This window comes from Chelonia mydas, chromosome 25, assembly GCF_015237465.2.
Source record: "Chelonia mydas isolate rCheMyd1 chromosome 25, rCheMyd1.pri.v2, whole genome shotgun sequence".
In the NCBI taxonomy this organism is placed as follows: Eukaryota; Metazoa; Chordata; order Testudines; family Cheloniidae; genus Chelonia; species Chelonia mydas.
Window position 1 is genome coordinate 14,248,711 of NC_057858.1, and position 25,530 is coordinate 14,274,240.

Sequence of the window (25,530 nt, forward strand, 5' to 3'; positions counted from 1 at the left end):
CCCGGAGCCTGCGCGCTGCGGGCAGCAGCTGGCCGCCGAGCGGGCTGCGGCGCGGAGGCTCGCCGCTGCCGGAGCGATGGGCCGGGGGCGATCGCGCCGCCTGTGACCCGGGGGCCGGGATGCCGCGGCCCGAGCCCATGCCCGGCTACGGGCAGCTGCTGCAGCGCGGCTACCAGAGCCTGGCGGGGGCGGTGCGGAGCTGCACGGACTGCGGCTGGGAGCTCTCCCGGCGGACCTGGGCCGAGAACGCGTCCCTCGGCTGGAGCGAGCCCCTGCTCTGCCTGCTGTGTGCCATCGGCTGGACCTTGCTGCGCAGGGCCGCCTCCGGCTGCCTCTTTCGGGTCAGTCCCCCCCGGCGGGCTGCGCTGCGCTGCGCGGGGGAGGGGGCTGCGCTGCGCTGCGCGGGGAAGGGGGCTGCGCTGCGCGGAGGGGGAGGGGGCTGCGCTGCAAGGAGGAGCTGTGCGTTGTATCTTGCTACTTCACCCCCCCCCCCGCCCGGGGGGGGAAGTAATGAGATTTACGTCTTGCAAAGGGAGGGAGTGGGGGCCGGGCGGGCTGCAGGGCCTGGCTCTGGGGCAGTGAGTGAGCTGTGCTCACGCCGCCTGTCACTAACCTGTCTGCTAAATGGCTCCCCCATCCCCCGTGGCCCAAGGCTTAGTAGCCGCAATACAGGCTGACCTCGTTCAAGGGCTGGGCTGCTGGTCAGGCTCGAACTGGGCGATCCAGCGGCCGCCCAGGAAGGGAGAGGACGGGGACCGCCCCCCTGTGCAGAAGGGTCGCTCTGTTTGTGCTTCTTGCACTGACCAAATGTCATGAGATGGAAGCTGCCCCGTCTCCCCAGGCTGTGGGCCCTAGCCCAGGTGAACAGCCCCTGGCTGCCGGGTGCGTGTCAGAGGCTTTTGCTGGGCCAGGGGCATTGGCCCTACCCTTGCTGGGACTCTCAAGGCAAAAGAGATGGAAGATGCTGCGTCCTGGGTCAGGTGACAAGCCGGAGCCGTCAGAGGCACAAACCAGCGCTGATGGTGACGAGACAGTTTCCAGGGGCTGGGGGGCGTTGGCGGGGGGGGGGTCCTACCTGGAGACGTCTCGGCCGCACTCTGCTTCAGCGTGGCTTGGCTCCCCCTGGGGAACTTGCTGTCTCCAGAGGCGATTTGCTGTGGGGTCACGCAGGCTGCAGGGAGCAGCACTGTATTAATAACCAGGGTCCATCCTCAGCCCAGTAACTGCGCTGGGCTCCTGTCCCCCCACCTCGCCATCGCACAGGGAGGCCTTCCTGACCGAGCCATTCACTTGTGTCCTTGCTTGCTCTGTATTGAGTCACAGAGTGAAGCTCGCCCTGGTGCCAAGAACTAGCACAAGGCCCAAAGTGCTCAAAATAAGGGTGAGGTAGGACTTCAGTAGCCTTGTGCTGCCTTTTTGTCCCTCTTCTCCCTGCTGCCCCGTTTGCCCGGAGCTAGGGTCGCCAGGTTTGGTTGGACGTATCCCTGGAGGTTTCATCACACCACATAAGCTTTAATGGAAGATTCGTCTTTAATTCCTGGGGGCTCCAGGACAATCCTGGAGGGTTGGCAATGGTACACGCAGCAGCTGGCTATCTCTGGATACACCAATGGGTAGGGGACTGGCTGGGAGTCAGGACTCCTGGAGTTTAATCCCAACGTGGTCACGCAGTGTGATCGTGAGCAAGTCACTGAGCAACTGTCGTTGTGCCTCAGTTTCCCCCCTGTAAACTGAGTGCCCCCTCCCCTTTGTAAAGTGCTTCGGGATCTGAGGGTGAAAAGTGCAGTAGGAGTGCTGTGCATTGTTGCTCAGCTGGTGCTCCATGGGTAATTGGCAGCTCGTGCTGATGATGGGGTGCCATCCCTTGGTCCCGCTTGTTGTCACCGAAGCATGAGAAGGGATGAGCAGAGAACCAGTTCTCGTGGCTACCTCGGGATCGCGCTGCTTTGCCTTGAAATACTGCCACAGAGTCTGATGTGAGGCTGAGATGGGAAACGGAGCTGTGGGAGGGTCAGTTTCCCATCGGTGGGCAGGAGGGGGAGGAAACGGCTTTATGAAAACATCCAAAGCCTGTGTGTGGTTCACGTGCTGGAGATTTAAGGGGGAAATTGGCGGGGCTGGCTCTTCCTGAAGAGCGTTGCCATTTTTAACGAGAGTTGGGCTGCATCTTGTGGCATCTATCTCAGCTGGAGGCTCTTCAGAGAAGGGGTCATTCAACAGTAGGTGAGTTGAGGCTTTCTCCTCCTTCGTCACTCTCAGGACTCTTCCATCTGCTTCTTGCCTTTGGGAGTAAACTCCTTCTATGCAGTCACTCCCCAGTGTAGAACCCAAGTGCAGTTGTTCCTCTTTGCCGCTTGTGTTCGTCTCTGGCAATTAATCCTTTAACGTTCTCTCAGAGACTGAAAGGCTCATCCCTGTGAAATCAATTAATGCTTTGTGTCCCAAGAATGCCGCCTTACTGAGCATTAATCATTATATGTCATAGAGCTCGGCACTTGGCCTGTAACTGCTATGCACCTAAAGAGGAAGTCACTTTCTTAGCAGGAGGACTTGAAGATTGTGGCTTAAAATGCATCTTCATTTAGCTCTGGCTGTGACCAGATATCTCTGAAAAAAGCTGCTTAAAGAAACACACCTCTTCCTGTTACATGCATCACCCGGAGCACCCATTGTTTTCACTGGGCGTTTAGAGTGTGCAAGGAGTGCAGAATCTAGGTTCCCAATGTCTTTAGAGGGCTCTGGTAACATAGCATTTATTTGTAGGCCATGCCCTTGCTCCGTAATATATCAGAGAGATTGACTGGAAGAGAGGTAAAGTGGGTGGAAGGGGGAGGGACAGCGAGTGGGGACTAGCATGGACTTTAGCTGTTGCAATTGTCAGATTTGTATCTGTATTGTCCATGTGGATTTTCCAAAGTGATCCTTGAAATGAAGATAATTATTTTGCCCGTTGCCCTCTTGGTATCCAAACTGCAACAGCCAGCTAGGAAGGCGGGATCGTTTCTGCCCAGGGAAGAGGTGAACTCAGTCAGCTGAGCTCTGGGAACCAGCACATGTCAAACCAATCTAACATCCTTCTTTGACAGGGTGTCAAACCTGGGGCTAGGGAAGAAGCAGTAGATGTGATCTATCTCGACTTTAGTACAGCTTTTGATACCATCTCACATGACCTTCTCGTAAGCAAACTAGGAAAATATAGCCTAGACAAGCTTCTTGTAGGTGCATGCACAACTGGTTGGAAAGCTGTACTCAGAGAGTAGCTATCTATGGCTCGCAGTCAAACTGGAAGGGCATATCAAGTGGGGTCCCATAGGGATCTGTCCTGGGTCTGGTTCTGTCCATAAATGATTTGGATAATGGCACAGAGAGCACACTGATAAGTTTGTGGATGATAGCAAGCTGTGAAGGGTTGCAAGGACTGGATTAGAATTAAAAATGATCTGGACAACTGGAGAAATGGGTTGAAATAGAGTGAAATTCAATAAGAACAAATGGAAGGTACTACACTTAGGAAGGAACAATCAGTTTCACAACTACAAACTGGGAAATAACTGTCTAAGGAGGAGTACTGCCGAAAAGGATCTGGGAGTTATAGTGGATCACAAGCTAAATATGAGTCAACAATATAATATTGTTGCAAAAAAGCAAACATCGTTCTGAGATGTATTACCAGGAATGTTGTAAGCAAGACACAAGAAGTAATTCTTCTGTTCTACTCAGCACTGATAAGGCCTCAGTGGGAGTATTGTGTCCAGTTCTGGACACCAAGCTTCAGGAAAAATGTGAACAAATTAGAGAAAGTCCAGAGAGCAACAAAAATGATTAAAGGGCTAGAAAGATTGAAAAAATTGGGTTTGTTCAGTCTGGAGAAGGGAAGGTTGAGGGGCGACAGAACAGTCTGCAAGTATGTAAAAAGTTAAGAGGAGGGTGATAAATTGTCCTCGATAACCTCTGAGGACAGGACAAGAAGCAATGGCCTTAAATTGCAGCAAGGAAGGTTTAGGTTGGACATTAGGAGACACTTCCTGTCAGGGTGGTTAAACGCTGGAACAAATGAGCTCGGGAGGTTGTGGAATCTCCATCATTAGACAACACCTGTCAGGGATGGTCTAGATAACACTTAGTTCTGCCTCAGTGTTGGACTGGACTAGATGACCTCTCGAGAGCCGTTCTAGCCTGACATTCCTATGAATGATCAGTTCGGGCGGGGTCCAGGGGTCAGTTTTCTCGGCCTGCGGGGCGCCCATGAGAAAGCGGGAGAGGAAATGTTTCTTGTCTGGTGTGGGGTTTCCGTAGCCTTCTGCCTCTTCTCTAGGAAATGGAAGGAATCTTCGTCCTCCGTTAGTGTCAGTGGCAGGGCCTGGCTGCTGAGCGTTCAAACCTGAGTGTCTCCTGGATGTGTCTGACCACAAGCAGGGCTAGAGAGATGGCCAGGCCAGGCCAGGCCAGGCCAGGCCTAGGCCTCCTCTCTGCCCCCTCCCTCCCCACCCCATACAGTCTCTTTGGTGGCCCTCACTCAGCTGGTCTGTGGAAGGCTGCTGTCCCTGGTGGGGAGCAAGCCCTCCTGAGGGAGCAGCTGCTGCCAAAGGCCTGGAGGAGTTGAGCAAAGCATCAGCCTATGCCGCACTAAGTGACATTAATTTAATAGCCCAATGGGAAGCCAGGGCTGTGCCCGTCATGCGGTTCTCTGTACCCAGCATAGGGCAAGGGTGTCCTGCCTTGATGAGGGCACTTGACACGGTGCCTGGTAGCCCATCAGGCCTGTACTAGATGCTCCTCTTGCAAGCAGGCCCAGGGGCTGTGCACGGATGTAAACGAGGGCAGAACAGGGCTACTGTTGGCTTTGTGGCCAGTCGTGCATCGGGGGCTGGTACCAGGGTGACATAGAAAGAAGGAGCCCTCGAGTGGTCCTTTTATTTTTTTTTTTAATTAAAAAAAAACCCCACTGGTGAAGGTGGAAAACTAGCTGCCGTGAGCTAAAATCCAGGGAACAGCCTGTGAGAGAGCTGACCCAGGCTACAACCAGGCAGTATTTGGGGCACATTACCAGAGAAGGAGTGTGAGAAATCCCGGTCTGGAGAGAAAGCTTGAAGATGGGATTGAGAGACACTCGTATTCTCGTGCTAAAACCAGAGCAGACCCTAGATAGACCCATGGAAAGGGTGGACCCGCATGCTCTCCTTCTGTTCCCGCTCTCTTTCAGGGGGCATGGAGCTGCTGTCTCTCAGATGAGATATAAAACCTAGGTTCCAACCACTTAGGGCTGTTAAAGGCCCCGTGGTATTTTTCACAAGAATTAGAAGTGTTGACCCCTGGGTCCTGGCCAACGTGAATACCTGACCCTGCCTCGCTCATTGCACCTTGTGAAGTTTGTCAGATATTCTCCGTTGCACGTCCGAAACTGCTGCCTGGCATTTCTGTGCAGCTGCTACACGCCTTCCACCTCGTGGCCCAGATGCGGCTGGTTGATCCCCGGGTGGCTCTAAATTTGCAGAGCGCTACCACGTGCATTGCAGTGAAAGGTGCAAACAGAAAAAAGGCTTCCATGCAACTTACACAATGTGGCTAGCGAGCCTGAAAGCCTCCCTTGGTGCCATGAATGGATGCTGGCCACGTAGGCTGGGATGCAGCATTCGCTTCTTCAGGTTCCCCCCTCTGCTGGCTTTTCTAGTGAAGTGTTTTGTGCCTCAAAGAGCCAGATTCTTCCGAGGCCCCAAAACATTCACGGGAGTGAGTTCTCAGCCCTGCTTTCCTCCTGAGGTTGCAGGGCCACTCACAGCAAACCAGCAGGCTGACCCTCCAGCAGTAATTGCCTTGGGAGCCAGGAGCAGCCTGGAGTGCTTCCTTCCTGCAGTGCCCATGAGTGTGAACTGCTCCTCGGCCCTCTCGGGGTGAAGAGAGCAGCTCTCCTGTGCCCGGACAGTGGGGCCCTCTCGCTCGTGTGCCGTAGCCGCTATTTGCAGGCCTGCGGAGCCACGAGGAGAAAGCCACAATGGGCCGTTTCTTGTGGAAGAGAATGAAGCCATTTTCCTTGGGTTCCAGGGCGGGGGCTGGGTTTCACGTGCTGTGTCAGCGTTCAGGCAGGAGCTGAGCCGTGCTGCTTGGGAGGCTAATCAGCCCCCACAGGGTGCAGGAGGGAGCTGTGCCTGGCCTCCCGAGGGTGCCCGCTCCAAAGGCTGTTCTCTTCTGTGTGCAGACGCGTGAGCGAAGAGGAAATGGCTTTTAATGATTGGTGGGATCTGTCATGATATTTCTCACTGCGTTTTCGAAAGCCTTCACAGCACCCCAAGGAGGCAGGTGAATGGTATCTCTGTTTTCCAAGTGGGGAAACTGAGGCACAGAGCAGCTCAGTGACTTGCCTAAGTCCATAGATAGGGTTGGTGTCAAGAGCAGGATGAGACCATTGGGGGGCCTCAGGCCTGTGCTCAGACCACACCCCTCCCTAGATTGTTTAGCGAACGCCTTAGATAGCGGGGCAGCTGGTTCAACGGGTATTATCTTCAGGCTTTGGGGACCCATTTCTCTGGGTAAAAGGGGGGTGCAGTCGTGTTTCATTTTCCTTCCGCTGAGCCCGTGTGACCTGCACCAGATGCGTAGCGAGGAAACCACTCCAGTGTGCCCCAGAATTCCAACCGTCGTCCTGTGGCCTGTTCCCCACAGTCCTACAAGAGAGTATCCTGGGGACCAGTGGAGCTTGGGGGATGCCCAGGCAGGGGCGTTGTAGCTTGGGATTAAGGGGCAGCAGCAGGGCATGGGGGAGGCCCAGGCCTGTAAGCAATAAGGGTGCTGTGGTAGGGCTGTGTGTGGGAGCCAAAGCCCTGGCTGCCAATGGAAACCTGTTACTCTGGTATCTTCTACCGTGGGGAAAGCAAAATCCATCGAAAGCTGCCAGTTCCCAGGACCTGAGGGCGATGGGTGCCAGGCACTCCCTTTCATTCCTCTGGAGACCTCTTTGGGCTCAGGAAACACACAGCACAGCTGGGACTTGACTAGTCTCTGGGCTCGGTAGTATGATTCTCCTTCATTAGCAAGCCTCGATTCATAACGCATCGCTGAACATTGGTCGCAGGGCTGGGGGGACTCGCGGGCTGCCTCTTTCTAAGTTTCTTCCATGGCAGATTTGAAGGGACCCTGTCAAATCCCATCCCTCTAGCGCTGGAGACAATTACAAGAGAGAGAGAGGGATATTTTTAATTTCCTTTTCACCCTGGAAGTTTCTGAGGCCTCAGTGAAGTCTTGATCCATTTCATGTTTCTGTTTGTTTTCACTTTCTGGTTCCCAGGGTTGGAGTATGGAGTAAGATGTGTTCCTGGAGCCGGCACTGGGGGGGAATGCTGCAGAAGACCGTTTATATCCCCCCGCCCCACCCCTATGTTCAGTTTGGGGATGTGGGGGAGCAGTGAGGAGGTTCCCACGCCAAAATCTTGCATCCAGCTTTACAGCACTGGCCCTTTAAATGCAGCCACATTACATCACTCACCAGAACGTGGGGCTCTTTCAGCCAGAGCCCGCAATGCATTGTTCCTGCTCCAGCACCCGTTGCTCAGCAACACGGGCATCGCTCTGTCATTGCTATGGCAACAGCAGCGGGCTGATGGCAGAGAGGGTGCCCCCCACCCCCGCATGCGCCCCACCCCAGTATGAAGAGAAGTAATTGGTGCCTGCCTGGCGTGGCGGTGGGAGCCAGACTCCTGCTTCATCATTCATGGGCTGGTTGGCTGCGTGCAGGACCTGCTGATGCACATCTGGGTGGGTGGGCTCAGCATGTCCATCTGGGCGGTGGGCAGCCAGAGCCAGGGCTGCCCCAGCGACCAGCATCCCCTGGTGTATTATTCAGAGGCAGTAATTTTACCCCTCCTTCTCCTGGCCTCCTCCAGCCCTTCTGCGTAGGGTCTGGACTCTGTGCAGCTCTCCGTGTTCTGCTGTGTCCCACCCTCATTCTGCTCCGCATCTCACCCCAAAGCCAGCTGTTGCCTGCGATTTCACAGAGGGCTCTGTCTAGAGACAGCATGGGCAGGTCTCGGCCTGGGGTGCTCAGTTCAGGGTCAGAGTTTGCCATGCAAAAAAGCATGGGAGTCTTCACTGGAAACAGAAGGGAGAGGAACAGCGTCTGTAGGGGGCTTGCCCCTGCTCTGGAGGGTGGATTTCCTCCTTGGCTGTAGGTGGCGATTCCACTGTACCCTCCCTGATGTGGCGACAGCCTCTTCCTTCTGAGATCCCAAAGCCAGTTCTCTCTCTGTCTCCTTCCCCGGCTCCATAGTGTCTGAATGCCTCAGCCTTTGATGGGTTTGTCTGCAGTCCCCCTGGGAGGTAGGCCCCCCTGGCCACTGTCCAGTTGTACCAATAGGGGAAACAGAGGCAAAGAGAGACAAGGTCACGCCGAGAGGCAGCCCAAGTCTCCTGCACCTCTGCCATGATGATCAGTGGGCCAGCCAAAGGAAGGAACTAGGCTCTCAGGTTCTCTGCCCAGTCCCTGCTACATGGGGCCTGCTCGCGAGCTGAGCTGTCTCCAAATGGGGCTTATTTGAGCTCCCTCCTGGACTGCATTTTATGGAGCCACAAATAATTCCTGGCTTCCAGGGGTTGGGACTACCTGCCTGTGCATTCTTCACCCTCCCTTAGTGCAGCCTCTCCCCCTGCTGCAGTGTGGTGCTTTGAGTGGGGCAGCCCTGCCCTGCATGCAGGACCTGGGGGTGGGCAGGGGCTCGGGGCTGATGGAGGCACAGACGGAATGGCTGGGGGGGGCGGGGGGGGAGCTGCGGGATCTTGCCAATTTCAGGGCATTCTCTGGACTTGGGTGTTGTAAAGCTGGTGCTTCCACCCCGGGAGCAACTGGTGCTGTGAACTCGTCAGCCTTCCGCATTTGGAAGGGAGCTTTTTGCATGCATCTCTCTCCCCTGTCATGCACAGAAAGGGGCAAGCGGCTGGGCCAGCCATCTCCACTGAACAGCTGGGGTCTTAATATAACCAAGGAGCCAATGGGAGCCAAGCCACCAGCTCTGGAAATTGCTGCTCCGGGGAAGGGTATGGTTACTTGGCAGGCATTTTATTTCCCTCGGGAGCTCATTCGGTGTTTCTCCGCGGCACGCTCAGCTCAGCATGGGCCTTGGTGCATTATCCATTTGTCGGGGAGTAACCGAGCCAGACGCCCACTAGCTGTCCGCTCCCCCAGCATGCACTACCCCAGACACGCCCTTGCTCCCACTTCTCGCAGGAGTGATGGTGTCTGCGACTCCAGGATCTTCTGTTTGGCCCAAGCCCCTATCAGATGTGAAGGTTCTTTTGCACACGCTGGCAGCCCATTCACAGGGCACTCAGGTCACCTTACAGCCTCACCCCCTGGGTTTCTTAGTGCAGACAGGACTCTGGATTTATTAATTTTGAATTCCCTCCCTGGTTGCAGAAGGCTGACTGGGGCCAGCCCTGCTCCTCAGGGAGTGACCCTGATGGGCATGTGGAGACTGCGTGCCTTTGGCTTTTGCTTTCTCCACTGCTCAGTGCTGGCCACAGCGGGAGCTGTGGCCAAGTCTGAGCCGGATGGAAACCTGAGCTTTCTTTTTTCCCGCTCTGGCTGCCTGCCGGGGCTCCCTTCCCACCCTCCCTCACCCTCCTGGAGCAGTGGAAGGAGCCTGAAAAGTTTGGGCAGGTTAAGTTAGGTTCTGGTCCCTGTTTTCACTCCTTTCTGGTGGAGAGCAGGGGGGTGGAAAGATTCTTTACGAATGTTCTTCCTGCCTGTTTGTTGCCAGAGGAGTTCCAGGACCATGAAGTCTGGTTTTTCCTGGTGTGGTGGAGAGTCCTGGCAGTGTCCCACTGTCACTGAGGCTACAGGGGGCATGAATATTGCACAAAGACGTCCTTTCGCCCACATGTTCATTAGGCATCTGAGTTAATGAAACCACAGTATTTGGGGCAGTCAAGCGGAAACTCCCGTCTCCATCCCGTGGTTGTGTCCCTCTCCTGTGAGCTGTGTCACTGGTTCCCACAGTGCACGGGGGGAATCCCAAACTCCTGAGCTCAGCAACACCGGGCATCTCAGTGCAAGTCTGGCTCTGTCCTGTGGCGTGTGTTCGGGGGGCATGAAGCTGAGCCAAGGAGCTGGCCTCAAGGACTTTTTGCTGAGTTATAAATGTGGCACCCCAGCCCCTGGACCTGAGTAGCCCCCTTGTGCCCTGGGTGTGGGGACCTCTGGAGCCAGGTCTGTGTGTGCAGAGGACTGGGGAGAGCTGCAGTGAATCTCCCAGAGCTGCATCCTTGCTATGAGGCACAGTCCGGGGGTGCTGCTCTCCCCCTCCCTGAGCCCTGCATCTTGTCCCCTCTCTCCCGGCAGCCATTCGGGGAGTGGTGTAACCTGCAGCCAAAAGATGCTGCCAAGATGCCCGAGAGCGCCTGGAAGCTGCTGTTCTACACGCTGTCCTGGTCATACAGCGCCTACCTGCTCTTCTTCACTGAGTACCCCTTCTTCCACGACCCGCCCTCCGTCTTTTATGGTACATAAGCGCCACGGAGAAGAAGCTCAGATGCTAATGCCCAGAAGGCAGGGATGGTGTCCCTGGCCTCGGTTTGCCAGAAGCTGGGAATGGGCGACAGGGGATGGGTCACTTGATGATTCCCTGTTCTGTTCATTCCCTCTGGGGCACCCGGCACTGGCCACTGTCGGAAGACAGGACACTGGGCTAGATGGACCTTTGGTCTGACCCAGCCTGGCCGTTCTTATGTTCTTAACGGATCAGCATCTCCAATGGTCAAACAAAGGGGCCGATGTCGAGGGCAAATCCGTAGATTAAGATCCCCAAATCACTTTCCTTGTGATGCCAATGACTTGTGAGCTCAGGAACTGTCCGTGAGCGTGTGCTGGCCTAGCCCGTGGGACCCTGCTCCCCTGGGCAGTGCTCCAGCGCTCTGAGCACGCTGGACTGGCTGTGGGGGGAGGTGTCCGTGCAGGGCTCATGCAGGGATCTCCGTGCTGCTCCTAGGTTGGGAGAAGGGTATGGATGTACCCACCGACATTGGCATCGCCTACTTGCTGCAGGGCAGCTTCTACGGACACTCCATCTATGCCACTGTGTACATGGACGCCTGGCGCAGGGACTCCATAGTCATGCTCATCCACCACGTGGTGACACTGATGCTCATCGTCTTCTCCTACACGTTCAGGTGAGCACCCCCCGCCCTGTCGGCCGCATCCCACTGCCCTCTGCACACAGTGCGCTCGGATCTGTGCTGGGCAGCCGCTGGGCAATGCAACAGCCGCTCCACACCCAGCTACGGCTCACACTGCCTCTGGGCTCCCTGAGAGGGACTCGGAGCTTGTCCCTTGCTCTGAGCTGCCCCGCAGTGCTCCAATTGGCCCCAATGCGACCCCCCGGCTCTAATATGGTCCACCCAGTGCCAGGCCATGCAGCACTGTCGGTCTGCATTGCATGGAGCCTGCAGCTCCGATACACTCTGGCCTGGGCATAGGCGCACCGCCTACCCCTGACCTGATGTGCACGGCCCTGCTCACAAACACACAGCGCACGCACGGTCCCTTCTCCCTGCAGGTTCCACAACGTGGGGATTCTCGTGCTCTTCCTGCACGACATCAGCGACGTGCAGCTGGAGTTCACCAAGCTCAACGTCTACTTCAAGCACCGGGGTGGGATCTATCACCGGCTCAACGACGTCATCTCCGACCTCGGCTGCCTCACCTTCAGCATCAGCTGGTGAGCTCCTGCCCCTGCCCCGCTCCAGCCCCCATCCCCGCCCCTCCCTGGTGCCACCAAGCCTTGTCATTCCCAGTGGCCCGGGTGTTTAGGTTCGCCTGGGGGACGTGGCCATGCTGTGAGCTGGCTGGGCTGGGGGGTCCCGCCTGCGGCCGTGGAGATGATGGTGATCTCACACACAGAGCATGGCCCAACCAGGGCAGACGGAAGGAGGAGCTGGCTCCAGGCCCCTTCACAATCCGGCTCTGGCAGCGAGGGTGGCTCGGTGTCAAGGAGGGGAAGGGAGGGAGACGGGGTCCTGCTCCTATCACAGCCCCTCTTGGGCCGAGGCAGGGACAGGGGGACAGCCAGCCAGCAGGAAAACCTTGGTTGGAAGCCAGGGACCAGCGGCTGGTTCAAGTGCTTCACCCCAGTACTTGCCTCTTTTCTCCCTCTGTCCCCTGGCACTGCCCTGCGGGGGGCAGGAGGGCAGGGACACACTGTCTGGACATAGACCCGAGGCCGGGGGGGGGGGGCAGACGTGCCATTGATGGGCTTGTAGCAGCAGCTTGCGGACCTTCCCCTCTGTCCCAGGACAGTCTCTTTGCTGCGTCACCCTGTTAGCAGCCACCCCCAGGGTCTGAGACGCGCCTGCCGGCCACAGGTGGGAAGCCCCTCAGTGACCTCGTGAAAATCCAGCCCTCCTGCCACGAGACAGCCAGACATGGGGCACGGGGCTAGATCATGTTGCCTGGAAGTGCGTGGGGGGGGATGCTCATCCCTGGGCCCCTCTCTGGGGGGCTCCCCTCAATGCCACTCAACCCACCCCCCCGCCCTCGGTGTCTGTCCTGGCAGGTTCTGGTTCCGTCTCTACTGGTTCCCCCTCAAAGTCCTTTACGCCACCTGCCACACCAGCCTGCAGTCCGTGCCCAACATCCCCTTCTACTTCTTCTTCAACGCCCTGCTCTTCGCCCTCACCCTCATGAATGTCTACTGGTTCCTGGTGAGTAGGGGCGGCTCTGGGGCCCTGCTGCTGGGGAGCCGAGCTGGAGCCCCTGGGGGCACGTGTGGTTGGGGGGGAAGGGGAGGGATGGAAGCACAAGGTGATGCAACCCCCTCCCCCCCCCAGCCTCCCCCCTGCTGGAATTCCCACCGCCTGGAGGGAGCGTGAGCACTAACAGCCGCCCCGGGGCGTTTCCTGGGGCTCCAGACCCTGATGGGAAGAGCTGGAGATGGACGGGGAGAGAGAGGCTGTCAGTGCGGGAGAGGGGGAGTGAGAGCCGGGGCAGGGACTGGTGTCTCCCAAAGGGGTCCCGTCAGCCAGGCTTCCCCAGAGCCCGCAAGGCAGAGCTGGGGCTGGCGTGGGGGGAATCAGGACTAAGGCCCGGGCAGGAGGCTGTGCTGCTCCGTCCGGTCCTTACTGCATGGCTGCTGCCTGCTTCCCTCCAGCCTCCCTGTGGGCCGAGGGTCCCACAGCTCCTCCCAGCCGTTGGGGAACTGGGGACGGGGCTGGGGCAAATCTTGGAGTCTTGTGCTGGGCAAATCGATTTGGGGGTGGGGCTGCAGCTGGGGCATGATGGGTAATTTGTACTCAGAGCACTCTTCAACCCAGCTCAATTGGTGGGGAGCTGTGCCCCCCCCTCCCCCACCGCACACCTATTATCTTGTGTGGGGGGGGGGGTGTGGGGGCGGTGTCCATTGATCCTGGCCCCAGTCTCAGCGGTGGATCTCCAGCACGGGGGTGGGAGGCGGTGTCTTTCTGGGCTCCCTTCATCTGCTGCTGGAGTCTCCCAGTATGTCCCCCAGGATCCCGCTCCCTCTGCTCCCCCCTCCAGGCACCGGGCTCCCAGCCTGGCATGCTCATTCCAGGAGCCCACTAGCCCAGGGAGCCGCTGCTTTCAGACCAGCCTCCCGGGACAAGCGGGGCGGCCCCCAGGGCAGAAGTTAGCTCCAGTGAGTGGGTGAGTGTGTTGGGTGGGGGGGCTAAGCAGGGACCGTGGCCAGTGGGGTCATTGCCTGGTTCCTGTCCCTCCCCAGTACATCGTCCTGTTCGTGGCCAAGGTGCTGACAGGGCAGATGCAGGAGGTGAACGACGTGCGTGAGTACGACCTGGAGGAGAGCGAGAAAACCACAGGGCCCCGGAAAGTGAGCGAACTCCAGCTCCCCAAATCCTGGAAAGAAGGGTGAGCAGGGGGCAGGCCCAGCGCCCCCCAGTGGGGAGAGGGGGCAGGGACACAGCAGCGAAGGAGGCTGGGAATGCTGCGGGTGGGTGAGGGAAATGTTCACTATGGATAAACCCCCATCGGGTCCCGGAGTCCTGGGAACAACGGGGCCTGTAAGACAAGACACTTCTCCACATGCTGGGGGTCAGTGATGGGGCTGCAGGGGGGTGAGTCTGTGCCAGGTGAGAGCACAGGGGCTGGATCCCTGGCTACAGGCCATAAACTGGTTGCTGGTGGGGTCAGGAAGGAATCATCTGTCTGCCTGTCTGTCTATCTGGCCATCCCTCTGTCGCTTCCCATACACCTCTATCCATCCCTCCCTCCCACCAGTCGCTCAGGCCTGGCCCCGCTGCATTGTAGCGGGGTTCCCCTTGCAGCTGGCATTGGTGGAATGGGCTGAGGGTCTTGTCCAGCCTGGCAGGAGGTGGCATGCCAGACATGATGGGCTGATGTGCTGGCCCCCCACCGCATTCCTTGGGTCACGCTCAAACCTGCGGCGTGCTCCCATCACATAGGATCAAGGCTGGGTCTACGTGGAACGGAGGGACATGTGGGTCTGAGCTGCGGGGTGACCCTAGGGAGGGGGCAAGTGATGGCCAGGGGGAGGGGCTGGTCCAAATACGGGGGCGTCATTTTCTGCGTTGGTGTCTTTCACAGGAAACACCTGAAGAACGGGCTGATAAAGGACAAACGGTTATAAGGGAACCGCTGTTGACTGGGCAGCCTCTGGGGACTGACCCGGGGCCCTCCACAAACCCAGCGAAGGAGAGAGCCCCGTGGAGAAGGCGTGCAAGACCCCAACCCCCCTCAACCTCTGCCTGGAGCTGGGGAGCAGCTGGCAGCTGACGGAAACAGTCCACTCCTCTCGGCTCGGCTCTGGCCAGGCTCCAGTTGATGCTGACGTGGTTTCTCGAGCCAGTTTGCACTGGGCACCCTGCAGGCTGTTGGACGGGTCGGCTGAGATGGGGGGGTGGTTTTCCTAGCAAGGTCCAGGTCAGATATGGAACTTGCTTTCGGTTACCTGGGATCTCCCGTGCCACCCCCACCCCTTCGCCATCCTCTCTCTCTGTGATTTCCCCAGACCTGGCAAGTTGTGGGATCCCAGGCAGCTCTGGTCTCTGGAGCACTGACTAACGCCGTGGAGCGGGTGAGGGGCTCGAAGCAGGGAGGCAAACGCCCCTCCCCTTCGGCACCGGTGTCCCAGCTGTTTGTAGCTTGCAAACAGGGAATGGCGACATACCGTAGGGAGAAGTGTTGTGCTGCTTTGAGCCCTGCTGTAAGTGCATCCAGGGGTTACTCCACAGAGCAACCCAAGCCCCTGCCTGGAACCCACCCGTGCCAGAGCCTCGAGGATTCTCCCAGGAGGTGCAGCGGGCAGCAGCCTCCTGAGGCTGATCAGACAGGTCTGCCGTCCGCCCGCTGCTCCTTTAACCCCTTAGGAGGCCAGTGCCTGGGATCAGGGAGATAAGGGACAGCTGCTCCCTCTAAGGTCTCCTCCCTCGATGAATCCTCTGGCCTGAGAAACCTTCTCTGGCTAAAACAAAGGACTCACTGAAGCCCTGAGTGATGCGGTTTTCCAGGCTGTGCCAGTTCTGAGCTTTGCATCCTGCAGGCTGGGCTGTGCTGCGTGCGTTTCCGCTCAGTGGGAAAGAAACCCTGTGGAATTTTGCACACATCCCTCCCCCTGGATCTGAACTCATCCCATCGCAATACCACGGCAGTGTCGGCCCTGTGCCCGCTGCCTGCTCCTCTCTGAGGGACCTAACTCCAAGCCAGGGGGACAATAGGACACTGAAGGGAATTGCAGCCGGCCTGCCAAGGGTTAATCCAAACTGGCAGGGGGTGAGGGGCTGCTTGTTTTTCCTGTCCCTTGCTTAGATGCAAACCCCAGATATTATGCTGCATAAGCCACAAAGAGACTCCCTGGAATGCATCTGAGTCTGGGAGGTAACATGAAAACATGACCCAGGTTGTTAGAAATCCCCCAGTTCTGGCTGGGGCTGCCAGTCTCCCCCCAGCCAGCCGAACTAGACAGGACAGGAAATTAAACATCCCACCCACTGTGTGCTTCTGTTCCCTGACTTTCAGACTGGGTTTTGCATGGGGTTCAATGGGGAAACAAATACTGCAGAGCCTGATCCTGCTCTCATTCCTTGTGGTGTAAATCAGGAGTGACTCCACAGACGTCAGGGGACTGCAGATGGTGTCTAACCAGCAGGAGTGTTAAATTTGGTAACTTGTAGTTCAACCAGGGCCTGTGCTTTAAAAGCAGCTGGCTGCTCTAGGGCCCATTAGCAGCTGCAGCTGTGCGAGCAGGCGGGCTCAGCGAGGAGAGGCAGGGTTGAATACTGACGCGTGGCCGACCCAAGTGCTGGGGCAGGCCTGGGCACCGTGAGGCCGTTGCTGCAGGGTTCTCTGGCAGGTTTCCTAGGGATTCGTGTCCTGCTCTGGACAGATGAGTTGAAGAGTCAGGACAGAGCCAGCTGCAGCAGGAGCACTTGTGTGCTGGTTAACTGGCCTGACTCTCTTGGGGATTGAAGGGCCAATCCACCCTGGCCCTGCACCGTGTATCGGCAGTTACACCTGTGCAAAAGTGGCTGCTGGATCAGAACTGTCCCCTTGCCACCAGCATGCCCACTTTGCACAGGGGTGATCGCGGGACCGGGCAGGGCAGGGCCAGGATGGGGCGTTGAGTCTGCAGCCAGCTTAAATGTTTATTTAGTCTGGTTAAACGATAGACCCACTGATGCAGATGCGGCCAAAGCTCAGCCCAGGAACTGCAGCCCCCAGCTTGCAACGCTCTATTCCTGAGTGGCCAGGCCCGGGCTCGGTGGGATGCAGCAAGCGATGGGCTGCTCCCTGCATCGCAGCTGGAAATGGCAGCTGGATGGCTTATTTTCCTTTTATTATTTAATTCCCCCACTCCACTGATTAGCTCCAGTCACAGGGTGCTCCAGGGCCTGGCCAGGGCAGGGCTGGCACAGGATGAGCAGGCTTTGTTGTAGATACCGGGTATGTCTTTCACTCGGCAGGGAACCAGTTGACAAGGTTGGTGTGGAAGTTAACAGCCCATCAGGTTGGATGGCAGGGCTGGGGGAGCGACAGACAGTCAGGAGGTGCCATTGGTGGGGGATGGGGACGTGGGACCCTGATCACTGCAGAATTGTGGATCTCAAGGGAGGAAACTTCACACATGGCCGTCTCCTTCCCCAAGGCACCAAGCCGACACCCGGACAGGCTGGGTGCCTTACAAGTGGGGCAGGAGAATGGCCTCATTCCTGTCTCCAGGGCGGGTTTGATGGTGGGCAATGCAGGGAGGTGATGGGGTGGGGGGGCTTTGTGTGCTGATGCCCAGGAAGGGCCAGTCTGGAATCCCCCGGTGCAGGCTACGTGGGACAGCGCAACCCGCCTGCCCTGGTTTAGTGGTGATGCCAGAGCCTAGCTAGGGTCTGGCCATCGCCCCTGTGAGCAGCTGGCCAGCTGGCTCCTATGCAGCCCCCTCCCGCTCTCCGTCCGCCTGCCACATGCAGTGGCCACGGTCCCCCCATCTCTCTCCTGCTGCGGGCCGCTGTCTTCTCAGCGGGGCGCACTGGAAAGGCCCCGGGATGCTCGGTGGGCTACCGGCAGCATAAGGCCTCGAGGTGGCTTCACGCTGCAGCCGGAGATGCAAAAACCCTCCATCGCCCCCCCCGCGGCCCCCCAGCCATGGGGCAGCTGAGCCAGCATCCGGGCTGCCCTGTCCTGCACTCAGCTGCTTTCCCTGGGGGTGACTGGGTGGGGGTGGCCCGGGCAGGGCTAGGTCAGTTCTGCCCGCTCAGGGGCAGCACATCCCGGGCAGGGCCCAGCCGGGCAGGGGTGAAGCCGAGGGAAGGGGGTGCCAGGCAGCCCCCCCGGTTTAGCAGAAGACGGAGGCTGTGCAAGGCAAAGCCACCGCCCCTCGGGCTCCAGAGGGTTAATGGGCTCCCTGGCCTGGGGGCTTGTTCTCACTCCCCTGCCCAATCCAGGGATGCCTCGCTGTAACTGAGCCCTCGCCAGATCAAAGGCTCCAGCCGCGCAATCAACACCCCGCTCTTGCCTGGTGGCTGCGGACGCCCTCGAGAGAGCCGGGCTCCGGCACTGCGCTTTGTCTGCCCGGCTCGGCTCGGCTCGGCCCGGCCCGGCCCGGCCATGGCCCGGTTTGCAGCTGGCCTCCTCTGGGCGCTGCTGGGCGCGGCGCTGGGGAGCCGGCTGGAGCCCCCGCTTTTGAAATCCCTGGGCCTGAGCGCCAAGCCGACCCCCAGGGCCCCGGCGCCGGTGCCCGCCGTGCTGTGGCGGATCTTCCAGCGCCGAGCGCTGCCTTCCCGCGGGGACACGGCGCCCGGCCGCGCCTGCAGGGTGGAGGAATTTAATGTCCCGGGGAACATCATCCGTGTCTTCGCTGACCAAGGTACAGAGCCTGCGGGATGCTGGTGCCTGCCGGGCCCCGGGGGGGCCCTCGGGGTTTGGGGCAGGGCTGGGGGCCAGCCCGTCTGGGGTTGCTTCCTCACCCCCCGGCTGCGGGCGCCTTGCCCCGTCTGGGAGCCTTTGCGTCAGGCCGAGTGGTGTTCGCTGGCGAGAGGCAGTGGGGGCCAGTGGTCGGAGCAAAAGACTGGGCCCTGGGACTCCTGGGGTCGAGTATCAGCGCTGGGCCTGACTCGCTCTGCAAGCTCAGGCAGGCCGCTGCTCGGTGCCTCAGTTTCCCCAGCCATAACGTGGCAAATAATCTCTCCAGGGTGAGATGAGTAGGAATGTTTGTGAGACACGTTGGGATCCTGCAGGATAGTGCTAGGGCGACCAGATAGCAAGTGTGAAAAATCGGGACAGGGGTGGGGGTTTGGGGGGGTAATAGACCTCTATATAAGAAAAAGCCCCAAATATCAGGACTGTCCTTATAAAATCGGGACATCTGGTCACCCTAGCTGTGGCTGAGTTGTTGTTGTATCTCCACCCTTGCCCGCTTCCTCTGACATCCTGGGAGGGACTTTTTCTGTGACTGGTGCTTATCTAAAGAAACCACCAGGGCAGAAGACGCTGGGGATGTGATTTCAGAGCCCTGTAACGCACTTCCCCGGAGCACTGTCCTGGCCCCGTCTGATACCCACCCTTCAGTTCTGTAATACGCCTAAATGGCAGGGCCTTTATTTCCCATAAGCATCAGGCCTCCCCAGATTTTAAAGGAACTGGGGACAGTGGGGCTGGAGTTACGGTTCCTTAGCTGGGTGCGATTAACGCAGCTGCTGCGTCTCCAGTGGCTTAGCTCAGGTTTGCATTCTTGTCTTCCAGTGAGGGCAGAGAATGCAGAAAAGATTGAGCGCCCAGTGCACTGGGGACTGGCACACCACCAAGGCCTGACTGGTTTTCTCTTTGAGCCTGGCTCCCACCCCATCATTTGATCCTTGTACCTTAGCTGGACTTGCAGCACCTCCTGCTGTTTCAGCCCTGGGCCTCTCCGGGCCATTCCCCGTTGTTTGCTAGACCTCAGGATGAGGCCCCACTAAACTCGCTTCTTTAGTGATCTGTTGTTTCCAGGTGAAATCAGGGTCTGAGTCCAAAGGGCCCAGCAGACCGGCCCTGTTCTAGCAGTTCTTGGTACAGCAGCACCAAAATGAGCAGTACCTTCTGCACTCCGTGCTGTGAAGGAGGCAGGTGTTACCCTTCTCTTACAGATGGGGAAGCTGGTCTAGTCACTCTCCTAGGATCAAACAGCGAGCGGCAGAGAACCCACGAGTGCTGACTCCCAGTTCTGTTCTTCAGCCACAAATTCAGACTACTCAGCCCCAAAGCTTACGCAGCCCTTTGCCTCTGGTGCTGGCTCTGGCTTGTTACTCTTGTGCAGTCTGCCACTTTCTCTTAGCCAAGCAGCTTTCACCCAGCAGCAGGGACTCGTGGATAATTATTGCCATGGGGAACCTCTGCTGTGGTGAAGCTTCCAGATGATGCCAGGGTAGTGGGAGCCTCGCGCCCCAGCAGTGACTGGCTGAGGGGGCAGCTGTATCTTTAAAATACTGCCCTGAACCAGGGCCCGGTGTGTGAGCGAACTCTCCGGGTTGCCTGTATCCTCTGGGGGGCAGAGAAGCACACCCCTCAGCTCCCCACCCGCAGCATGGAGCGGGATCGCATCCTCCCTCCTCGCACTGATCAGAGGGTGGGAGAGAATCTGTCAGACTCGTTCTGTTCCTCAGGAGAGCCCTGACTTTGCACTGGGAGAGTCGCAGAGCAGAGCTGAGTGTGGACACGGACAGCGTGCGGCCTCCAGGCGCAGGCTGAGCCAGGAGTGTAGTTGATGGTCAAGGCGGGTATTGGGGAAGTGAAGTTTGCCCGCTTCTCATCTGGGGAATGAGGAGTTCAGGTCAGGTTTATCCACTTCCTTTTTGGCTGCTTTGCTACTGCTCTGAATCTCACTATGTGTGTGGGGAGGCCCCTCCTGCTCAAAGAACGAACGCCACCTCCTCTGTTTTCCTTCCCTCAGGCCACTTCATTCACAGTGGGGAGCCCAAGACTTTCCTGTGTCTGGAGAAACGTCTGTACTTTAATTTCTCTGTGTTGGAGGAGGGGGAGCAACTGACAATGGCTCAGCTGGAGATCAACTTCAGCCACAACTCCTATCACACTTCCAGTGGCAGGCAGGTCTTTGAGCTGCGGCTGTACCAAGCCCTGCAGATGTCTCTGCGGGGAATGTCCTCCCACATGTACAACCACAAGCTGCTGGTGGCGCAATCCTTCGCGCAGCTGCACAAGTCCCTCCTCTTCAACCTGACCGAAGTGGCAAAGGGCTGGAGAACCCCCAGCAGGAACCTGGGCTTGATCCTGGAGATCTCGGTGGGCAGCAGGGACAGCGCCTTGGCCTTGCCGCCCCGAAGGCTGCAGAACCTCTGTGCCAGCATCGACTCCTTCCTTGACACCTCGCTGTTGGTGGTGTCCCTCAATCAGAAGCAGTGCCAGGCCTCCAGGAAGAGGCGAAGCTCCTATTATACCCCGGTCACTCCAAGCAACCTCTGCAAGCCAAGGCGGCTCTACATCAGCTTCAGTGACGTGGGCTGGGAGAACTGGATCATCGCGCCGCAGGGATACATGGCCAACTATTGCCTCGGGGAGTGCCCCTTCCCACTGACGGCAGAACTCAACAGCACCAACCACGCCATCCTCCAAACCATGGTGCACTCCCTTGACCCAGAAGGAACCCCCCAGCCCTGCTGCGTCCCAGTGAGGCTGTCCCCCATCTCCATCCTGTATTATGACAACCATGATAACGTGGTGCTGAGACACTATGAGGACATGGTGGTTGATGAGTGTGGCTGCAGATAATGGAGCTGCTGGTCGAGATGTGAATAGGGAATCGAATGGGTCTCAGAGAACGGTCAACGGTTGGAGTAACGGATTTTTGGTTGATGTAATAGGTCAAAACGTATTAAATCTCCTTCATGTGGGTGGGTAGGGACCCTCCCTTCCATCCCTTGGTGCAGTTAATGGCAGAACTACCCCTTTGATGCATAGTGGCAAAATGCAACCTCAAAGGGGAAGCTCTTGACTTCTGGCATCAAGAGGATAATGCAGTTTGGGATTCTAATGTGAGGCTGATTGGCTGGAGGCATCAGGCTTCCAAACTCCCACCTGCTGGTGGTTTCATCCACCTGGAGCCTTGCTGGGAACCTGGTGAAATCTAATGGTGATAGTCTGAGCCTCCCCACCTCCCTCCTCATGCTGCCCCAGTGCTGAGCAGAGGATGGTGGCACCAGCTTGTCAGTCCCTGCACTCCCCTCCCTGTGCCGCCTTCCTCGGTTCTGACCTGGAGGCACTGGCGTATGGCTGGAGCTGGTGCCCATGACATTGAAGAATGAGTTCTTCAGTGCCCCATAGGCCCCGCACCCTTAGCTTGCCCACGCTGGTAGGAACAGCAGCTCTGTCCACCATTGCTCTAAGGAGCAGCTCAGCTGGAGCCTCAGCTTCTTGAGCTAAGTGGTGTGAGCTTAGCATGGATTTATTTTTCCAGAACAGGAAGACAATTTGGCTAAATTCTGCCTTCTTTCCAGTGAGTGAAGAAATGACCAGGCCTTTCTCCTCCACTGGGCTGCACTGCAACTAAAACATTACCTCTGCCTGGAGCCTGCTAACGCATTGCTCTTGAAAGGGCATTACTGGTACCGGCTATTAGATGCCAGGGCAGAGGACGACAGTGGGGCCTGGGGAAGCGAAGTGACTCAGGGTGAAGAGGTATGTTCTCAGACTGAGAGAACTCTCACTGGAACATCCTAGCAATGTAAAACACACCTCTTTGTGGTGAAGACGTAGCCTAAGAGGTCAGGCTCTGGCTTTTGAATAATGCAAGAAGCCTGGCTTGGAAAATTTGGCCTAAATTTGTTTTTTAAGGAGCCATCAATTTTGGGTGTCCAACTTGATGGAGGGGTGCTGACGTTGCAGGAAAAAAAATCCCCGTGGCCAAACTATTTCAAAACAAATTTAAAGAATCAATGAATTGTCTGTAAAGTATACGTGTTACCCATTGAGCATGAATCTAGTCGACAGCTGGCAATCAGGCAGATGGCTGCAGAAAGCAGTAGAAAGATGAATAGACAAGGTCTCCTTTTAAAAAAGTTTTCACCTTGATTATTGTCAGAGTTCTCTCAGTAATAGGGACAGAAAACTATTCCCCGCCTCCTAATAATTATCTTAGGCTATGTTGCACTAGATAAGCAGCCAATACCTAACCAACATCCTAGTAAATGAATATGGGGGGTGGGGGTGTAGAGCAGTGGCTTGTGCAATTATGTAATGCACTAGCCTGTCACCCGTGGAGCAGTGAGGACTTGGCTCAGTGAAAGTAGCTTAAGAGTCATTTTAGCATGATTCCAGCTGACTCCATAAGGGTTTAACACTGTTTGTAGCAGGACCTATGGCTACTTAAGTTCTTTACTTATTGCACTGTTGAAACAGATTGTGCATGTTAAGGCATCAGTGGTATGTCCAATAGACCTCTTGGACCAGCAATGGCATTGTGAAAGGCAGCTCGAGTTTGCTATATTCAAGTCAGTTGGGTGAGGACCCTCTCTCTCTCCAACACCTATGAATGAATTGCTGAAGCTGCCTGTCCTTCAGATGAGAGGTAGGAGATGAAAAACAGGAAAAGGGATGACTTCTTAGTACAGAATTCCACAGGGATCCTTCACAGCTGCAATGCTTAGCCTGAAGTCCGGAGGAGCTGGGGCAGTTGAAGTTTTAGTAGGTCTCCACCTACAGTACCATGAGCCAGCACTGTCTGAAAATCAATCAATCAGTTTATTAGCTAGGGCCAAGGGATAGGTGGCTGAGGGATGGCCTGTTTTCTTCAAAGTGGGATTCATGTTAAAATAAGATTGGGGGGCTGGGGAATGTTTGAAGCCTGGGCAAAGTTGCCAGCTCATTCCAGTCTTTAAAGTCATCAACCACAGCTGCTCAACTGAAGCCGTCATGTGACTTGAGTAATCCCTACCAGTGCAACTTTCCTCCCCTTCCAGCTGAAAACTTCTGAAATCTCCCCCTTGCACTGAAGTGTTTCTCTGTGACTGAATTTTAGACAAGTTACCATAGCAGAACCCCCCCCCCCCCACACACACACCTTCCAAAGGCACCAAGCACTGAACCTCCCCCTCTTCTGGTGTAGCTAAAAGAACATAGCAGTTGCTAGCTACCGCTACTTTACAAGTCACAGGGCCCTACACTTTAGATCTGTGCACAGTAGCAACCTCTACGTGTGGATGTCAAACTGGAGCTCAAAGTAAAGTTTTGCCTTTCAGTGACAAATACAGGACAATTATTTTAATCGCAGTGTTTTTTTGGGGGGAAGATAAGCAGCAGCAAGGAATCTGAATTAGACTTGGAACTGTTTTTTAAATGTCAGTCAGATTGAAACTAGTGGAGACTTGGTTTTTTGTATCTACCTTGTAATGTGTCTTGATAGAAAGGTTTCACTAAGTATTAACAGGAAAGACCTTTGTCCCTATGGGGAAACTAAAAGGTTTATCCACTTATTTTAATTAATTTGCAAAGACAATGTCCTTTCCCTACCCTACCCAATGAATGTGTTGTGCTAATGGATATACCCAAATCTTTGTTGAACGGGAGCAAGTAAGGCTGAGCACTTTAAGGCTACCACAGTTCCACACAGGTGACCTACTATTATGCACTAACATTTTCAGGTACCCTCTGCACCACAGTTTAGGAAGCTAACTGATGCACAGACATAGGCTACTGTGGTGTTCTAAGACATTTTACCCCCTATTATTCTGTACAGTGAAAAAGAACTACATCAAAATCTAGCATCTAATTCCTTTATTAAATGTTTGATGCTAGTCAGATTAGTGACTATGGTTTATAAGAACTACCAATTACTCAAATTTATAAAATATTTAAGATGTGGCTAGCCACTTGAGTTTAAGAAATCTGTCAATTTCTTCTGAAAAAAAACTAGAAAGTAACAGTGACAGGCTCAAAAATCTGATCGGCTAGTGTTTTTCTTTTTAAATACTTACCCTCACCTCTTAATGTGGAGTTAACTCTTGGAATTAAACAAACTTGAATTTCTAAGAAAGAAAAGGGATTTTAGCTTTTGTTATACTGAATGTTTTGAAAAATTAGTCTACAGCAGATTAAGGAACTCAAAGCTCAGTTCATTTAGGCCACCTTGTGAGGGAGGTTTTTGCTTTCCATCTAAATCTTCACTTGCATTTACCAAAGCACAAAAAGAGATGGATTAATGGGCTCTGTCCTATCCACTGTGCAGTCCAAACAATTAGAGGATTCTCACGCTAGCAGGGAAAGAGCTATAACCATGTGCAATACTTTGTGGACCAGAGTGGACACATGAAATAACTACTTCAGTGATCACAGCCCCTGTGAAGATGCCAGTGCACTAACATGAAGTATGCTCACAACATCAGCAGCCTGCTAAACTAAGCTGAGCTTGTGCTTCAGTCAGAAAGCAGCGTGAAAAAGTTTACTGTATTTGTACCTTAAATAGTGCTACTTTCAAATGCTTGCTGCACCAAATGCAGTTGGTGGTGTCAAGACTGGGCCTATCAATCTAAACTATTAAGTCAGCATGTGTGTGTGAGCTGAACTTTTTATTAAAAGGACTTATTCAGTTACTATGTTGTCTCAGATTTACCATCAGAGCCATGATCAGAGCAAATCTGAGTTTTGATGAGTGACAGCTGCCCACTAAACATGCAACTTGAAAGGGGGTCAGATGAAAGCCTTAAAAGGGTCTTGCCATTACTTCCAATGGGTTTTATGCAAGGAAGTATTCCCAGCCTGGAAGAAGTAAGCTCTAGCCATCAATATTAAAAAAAATCAAGCTCCTCTAACAGCCTTTCATAAAAAGGGGAACTGATTACTGCCATATAACCTCTATGTAACATCAATGCATGGGCACAGAATGCCTCAGTGGGTTTCTAAACATTCCTATGGCATGCACATCTGGACAAGACCCAAAGGAGGGGGTACAGGTGGGGTACTTACCTTTAACAAACTTTTCACAGTTCATTTGCTTATCCATGTATGCTATAAACACACCACACTTTTGTACTAGTATGTGTTAAAATGTAATAAACTTGAAGTTTATACAATCAAACACT

General features: G+C 55.7%; 2 protein-coding genes across 3 annotated transcripts; both read left to right on the top strand.

Moving 5' to 3' along the window:
- On the top strand, window positions 1–25,526 carry CERS1 (ceramide synthase 1). Of its 2 annotated transcripts, XM_043536073.1 has the most exons (8): window positions 213–341; window positions 8,911–9,024; window positions 10,328–10,487; window positions 10,974–11,154; window positions 11,541–11,702; window positions 12,537–12,684; window positions 13,719–13,864; window positions 14,561–15,976. In XM_043536073.1, the coding sequence occupies exons 3-8, from the start codon at window positions 10,373–10,375 to the stop codon at window positions 14,601–14,603; spliced, it is 795 nt and encodes a 264-aa protein (XP_043392008.1). In that variant the 5' UTR covers window positions 213–341; window positions 8,911–9,024; window positions 10,328–10,372; the 3' UTR covers window positions 14,604–15,976. The 2 variants fall into 2 exon arrangements, with proteins under 2 accessions (XP_037741961.1, XP_043392008.1); XM_037886033.2 differs by lacking the exon at window positions 8,911–9,024 and having other exon boundaries at window positions 1–341; window positions 14,561–25,526.
- GDF1 (growth differentiation factor 1) lies at window positions 18,071–25,526 on the top strand. Its single transcript, XM_007072144.4, has 2 exons — window positions 18,071–18,329; window positions 20,391–25,526. The coding sequence occupies exons 1-2, from the start codon at window positions 18,071–18,073 to the stop codon at window positions 21,224–21,226; spliced, it is 1,095 nt and encodes a 364-aa protein (XP_007072206.2). The 3' UTR covers window positions 21,227–25,526.
- Window positions 25,527–25,530: the final 4 nt, after the last annotated feature.

Bases quoted from the DNA above. Each gene is read 5' to 3' on its own strand.
- CERS1 (XM_037886033.2), top strand. From the start codon at position 120: ATGCCGCGGCCCGAGCCCATGCCCGGCTACGGGCAGCTGCTGCAGCGC. The intron at 12,685-13,718 runs GTGAGTAGGGGC...GTCCCTCCCCAG, and splicing joins TGAATGTCTACTGGTTCCTG to TACATCGTCCTGTTCGTGGC. The intron at 13,865-14,560 runs GTGAGCAGGGGG...TGTCTTTCACAG, and splicing joins CCCAAATCCTGGAAAGAAGG to GAAACACCTGAAGAACGGGC.
- GDF1 (XM_007072144.4), top strand. From the start codon at position 18,071: ATGGCCCGGTTTGCAGCTGGCCTCCTCTGGGCGCTGCTGGGCGCGGCG. The intron at 18,330-20,390 runs GTACAGAGCCTG...TCCTTCCCTCAG, and splicing joins CCGTGTCTTCGCTGACCAAG to GCCACTTCATTCACAGTGGG.